At 41.6% G+C, this 5,128-nt stretch overlaps 2 protein-coding genes across 10 annotated transcripts in view; one reads left to right on the top strand and one right to left on the bottom strand.

The window, feature by feature from the left end:
- LOC112966761 (epidermal growth factor receptor substrate 15-like 1) overlaps nucleotides 1–4,722 on the bottom strand; it is a 49,478-nt gene extending 44,756 nt beyond the window's left edge. For 5 of the 9 annotated variants that reach the window (XR_003253731.1, XR_003253732.1, XR_003253733.1 and 2 more), the window contains exons 1-3: nucleotides 2,480–2,724; nucleotides 2,246–2,389; nucleotides 1,496–1,588 (exon numbers count right to left, since the gene is read on the bottom strand). Coding sequence is in view for 6 of the 9 variants with exons in the window: in XM_026067177.1 (XP_025922962.1) it covers nucleotides 1,496–1,588; nucleotides 2,246–2,389; nucleotides 2,480–2,503 (261 nt within the window). In the remaining 3 variants the exon portion in view is untranslated. The other 4 variants (XM_026067173.1, XM_026067171.1, XM_026067178.1 and 1 more) reach the window with 3 other exon arrangements.
- A 271-nt stretch (nucleotides 4,723–4,993) lies between these two features.
- The window catches only part of CUNH19orf44 (chromosome unknown C19orf44 homolog), a 5,370-nt gene continuing 5,235 nt past the window's right edge, over nucleotides 4,994–5,128 (top strand). The window contains exon 1 of the mRNA XM_026067188.1: nucleotides 4,994–5,096. Coding sequence (XP_025922973.1) covers nucleotides 5,049–5,096 — 48 coding nt within the window. The 5' untranslated portion in view covers nucleotides 4,994–5,048. The remainder of the gene's footprint in view (nucleotides 5,097–5,128) is intronic.

Consider the following 5,128-nt stretch of genomic DNA (forward strand, 5'->3'; position numbering starts at 1 on the left):
CCTCCCCGCCCGGAATGGGGAAATAGCGAGCAGGGGCCTGGAGGAGGCCAGAGCGGCTTGGTCGCGGGGAAGCCAAACGGGTAAGAATCGGCTTCCGAGGCGAGCAAAAGTGAAAGAACGTGAGCTCGGTCGCCCCATGGGCTAGAAACCGGCCAGGCTGATGTCAGGGCTCCCGCGGGTCCTCCCGTTCYACAGCTCCTTCCTACGCAAAACTCTTCTCGGCCAGCACTAGAGTAGCTAAAACGTAAATGCTAAACCAATGACTCAGACTGGCTTCAGTTTTTGCTTAATTTATAGCGTTAGTTCTTTTCAGAAGAAAAAAAGAAGCTTGGAAATGCAGAAGAGGAAAACAAACACAGAGGAGATGGAGTAAAGTGCCTGAGCAAGACTGAGTTACTAGGTCAGACAAAAATAGGCACCTCATTCACTATTTTAAAATCCCCCTTTTCCCCTCCAGAAAGCTTTTTTTCCTATTGAAAAAATAATTAACTTGTTTTAAGACAGCTTCCAGGCACCATATGTATTCATTACAGATTTCTGAAGGGAAAAAACTGAATGCATTTACATTTTTAAGGGGAGACTTGTGGACGGACGGACTGCTATCACTCAAGACATACACTGAGAGCAAGAAAGTTCCATCAGCAGATAAGCAGTGGCAGAAAAGCCAAGAGCAGCTGCTGTGTGTTTGCAGAAGCCATAGAACTGCAGTAATCCTTGAAATTGTGACAAGTGCACAATTACTATAGAAGCTTAGCAAAGCTCATCTCTTCCTTAGTTTGAAGTATGTTGTGAAACATGCTTCACACATTTGACATGCTGAGTCCTTTAATGAAATAAATTTTAAMAGCTTATTTTGATATTTCCTCAACAAAAATGAGCACAAATTTTACATTTAATATCAAACTATGAAAGTGCAAAACATTTCCAAAAAACTAGTGCTTTATTATAGGTGCTTTCAGCACTGTTAAGATACATTTAGTAAAAATTAACCTTTCCTATAGAGAATTTAACAATCACTACCTTATGGTATTTTTACTAAACATAAATGAAATAGCTCACAAAAATTTAAARTGTTGGTTTTTAAATCTTGTTTTAATACAACTTTATCAGTGCAGATTTCAACRAGCTGTTAACAAAACATCAAAGTCTTTATAAAATAGAGATTAAAGTGAAAAACTGTCTGTGAACTTCTTTCAAATAATGATTAAAGGTCTTCTTTCTTGAGAGCATTCCTCACTGATCTATCCCTTCTAGATTCTGTTTTTCTCTCTGCCTTCTTCTTAAACCTTTCCTCAAAGTATTTTTCTTCTGTGGCCCTTTGTCTCTGCTGCTCTTCCTCGGTCTGCTTTATGTTCATTTCCTTTTCAGGACCCTAGTATTAAGATTATATTTTTATACTGGGTCTGCACCAATATAATCTTGCTAAAATTGGATGGGGAATTTTTAAAATCTGGTAACAAAGAACCAAAACAGACACAAGAATTTCACATATTACCTTTGTTTCTCCCCAAGTTTCATCTCCAAAGTCTTCTGCATATTCTTCATCATCAGTTATCAAAAAGTTGTCAAAAATTGTGCCAGCTCTCACCTTTGAGGGAAGAGGGAGGAAAAAGAAAAACCAAAACAAAATGCCTCTTTGTTTTCTTAACAGTTTTAATCTCATCTTTTAACCATGTATTTGTATCATATTAATTTATATTAATCACATCAAGAACCCTTTTGTTACACATTTTCAGAAACAAAATCTCCCTTTTTAGAGAAGTGTTTGCAAAAATCTAAAGAACTTGTCTTAACTTAAGGCACTTTACCACTCTTCTTAGAAGTTGTAAGTCTGATCACTGAGTAGTAAGGAAGCATGAGGTAGGGAAGGAAAAGATCTCAGAGGCACCTCCAGAGGACTTTTCTCATTCATTTTTGGGGGAGTCAACTCCTTGAAGCCCCAGTTAAGCACCTCAAGTCAAGTGGGATGAGTCATACTTTACAACATTTATAAATTCAACAGAATGGTTTAGGCCCCTCAATTATCTGTAGGTGATTATGATCGAAACAATAACCTCAATAGAAGATCTGTCCGTTTTACAGATTTAGTAATTTTGTACATATGTTTAAATAATAGCAAGTTGAAAATACAGGTCATCAGCTAAGATCCCAAAACAACATATATTATCTATATGCAAAGGGTAAACAGGCTGTTGTGTACTCAATGAAAAGTTCTTTATTTTCTATTTGCAAAAAGGCAACTGACCTGCCAGATATCTAGTCCAATGATGCTAATATTTTCATAGCTGTAGATACTGAAGTCTGGTGAGTAATTTGGATTGTCAATCTGTGGATGGGGCCAAACTCCTCTATAATTTGGGTTATCAATCTGCCTTGGTTTCCATTCGCCCTACAATAAACCACATGTTCTGAATACAGTCAGGCAAAAAGCAGTTTCCTTAAAAGTCACCCATAACTAGAATTACTAAATTATTTATACTCTGTATAGAGGATTCTTGACCATAGGATGATGCCATTCCCCATTCACAGAATCATCCCAATCTTCAGGTTTCCGAGCACTGGTGTCCGTAATGTATTCAGGTTCATCCCAATTCTATAAAAAGATATAGGAAGATTAAGAAAGTAAAAAAAGTAGCACAGTTAAACTGTACTTGAACTGTGGCATCGAGTATGTATTTAGTAAGAATAAAATAACCCAGTAATAAAGAATAAGAACAGATGCAAGAGACTAAGTTACCGCAGGTTTGACATCATTTGGATCATCAATTTGGACTCGATCATCCCAGTCACTGGGTTTCTTCACTCTTGGATCATTTATTTTCCTTGGTGGCAAAAAATCTAAATCATCTTCTAAATTGCCTGATGCAACCATTTCATTATCAATTTTTACTTCATAAGTCTGATCTGGCCTTATAATCAAAGTATACAAATGTGTATATCCATCAACCTGGGTTTTAAAGAAAGGAAGTAAAATGTTCAAGAACCTTAAAATACATAGCTCTTATGAACAGCCTTGCATCAGAATTATAATACTAGTCTATAATGGATTTATCATGAGCAGTTAAATCATTAAGTTATAATCATATTATTATGTATTAAAAGTTATTTGAAGATACAAAATTAGAATGATTTTTAAGACATGATGAAAAATTAAACTTCTCAAATGGTGATGTATATTCAGAATAGATTTTTGTGTCAATATCCCTGTAGCTTGTTTTTTTTTTGAAGTTTATGTATCTTTGAACTTTACATTTACCTTGCATCTGATTGGTTTCTTGAGTGGATGAGGTTTATTCTTGTAATTTAAAATAACATGGACTTTCTTTGTGTCAGATCCACAAATATCTGGCCCTACAAAGAGATTATATRCTTTGTACCCTTAACCTCTTTGTACAAAAATAGATTGCTTACTTTACTTGCCTTCTAAACTCCCCCCTTCTATTTTTGATAAATGTCTAATGACAGTGCTTCTATTCAAAGTCTCTAAATCCACCTTAGAACTGCATTCTGGCTAGCTTGGGGTTTAGTTCTGTTACAGCCCTAACCCAGAAAACAACAGAAATCCAGTAAAAGTTAAGTATTATCCGTGGTATAAGCTGAATAACTATTAATTACATTACATTCACTATGCAATAGTAAGCTTTATGACAGATTTCATTTTGAGATACAAATGTATAAGTTTCTCAAGTGGAAAACTACATATGAGTATGTAAGAGCAGACAGTATGGTCTTTCAGTCACAGGTCTTAAAAAAAAAAAAAATCTTGCTGAGCAACTGCTTTTTTCTTTCTAAGCTCATTCTTTAACCATTTTCAATTGTCCTTCAAATAAGCTCAGAATGTAACTATAAAACAATGACAGTGTTTCAGTAATGCAGAAGTAACTGAACTCACCAAACATGATGTAATAATGTGAATCTCCACTGAGGTTCTTCTGATCCAGGTTTGAGGGAAAAATTTTAACATATCCCCCACCACAATCTATCTTCTGCTCATGTTTCACAGTATACTGAATGACCAGAGTCTTCCCTTTGTTACTAAATGGTTTAAATCGTGAGGAGATAGCATAAAACTTAGAATTTTCACTAGTCTGTAGACCTGTAAAGATATTAGCGTAATAAAAAAACTTACATTTTCTCCATTTGCAAAGAAGAAACATTTTTATTGCCATGCAGGTCAAATCCCTAACTCTTCCCATGGCTCCCACAGTACATTTTAAATTAGCTCCACAGACCTTTATCACGCACTGGATCTCCATAAAACTTCCCAGCTGTGAGTTTAAACTTCCCCAGGTCTGGCTTGTACTCAGAATTCATCCACCTCTTGTGCCAGTTTGCTGTCCCGCAGTGCCGTTGCCAGCGACCACAAGGGAATACAAGAGTTTCGTCAGCGAGCGGGGCTCCCCACCAGCCCGCGCAGCCGGTAGAAACCGTTACCCTTTAACGACCGATACCGGCCGCGGCCCCGCCGCGCCCGCCATCCCCTTCCCCGCGCCCACAACCTCCGTCCAGAAACTGCTCCTGGAAATACACCGCGGCGCGAGCAGGCCCCAGGGCGGCCCCGAGAAGCAGGACCAGCCGCAGCGCTCCAACGGCCGGGGCGCTCCCGGGGCCCCTTCGCGGCCCGGCCGCGGCCATCGCCCTCAAGCGCTAACGGACGCGCAGCCTCGCAGCCGCACCAACGGCAACCTGCAGCTTCGCGCCTTCGGAGCCCCACCCTGCCCACGGCGGGCTCTGATTGGCTCGCCCGTTYACACGCGTTGTGAGGTGAGGCCCGATTGGCTTAGCGCCCTGGAGGGAAGAGCAGACTACCACGTGCCCGCGCGGCGAGATGCACGCTGGGATTTGTAGTCGGCGCAATGACCGGCCCGCCGCGGCGCGCCGCCTTGGGATTGGCTGGTTACGCCCAAGGATCGGCCGGCGCGCGAGTGGGCCCCGTGCGGAGCCAATGAGGGGGCGCGATGTTGGGGAGCGGCGGTCTCCGGGATACGGCCCGGCGGCCGCTCGGCAGGGCCTGAGGGAGCCGCCGCCTCGGTGTGGCCCGGCCCGGGATGGCCGCGGTCGCTCGGGCGCGGAGGGCGCCCGCGGGCGGAGGGCAGGTGAGGCGCGAGCTCCCGTCCGGGCCTCCGCC

The sequence above is a fragment of the Apteryx rowi genome, unplaced genomic scaffold (genome assembly GCF_003343035.1).
Source record: "Apteryx rowi isolate R43461 unplaced genomic scaffold, aptRow1 scaffold_254, whole genome shotgun sequence".
In the NCBI taxonomy this organism is placed as follows: domain Eukaryota; kingdom Metazoa; phylum Chordata; class Aves; order Apterygiformes; family Apterygidae; genus Apteryx; species Apteryx rowi.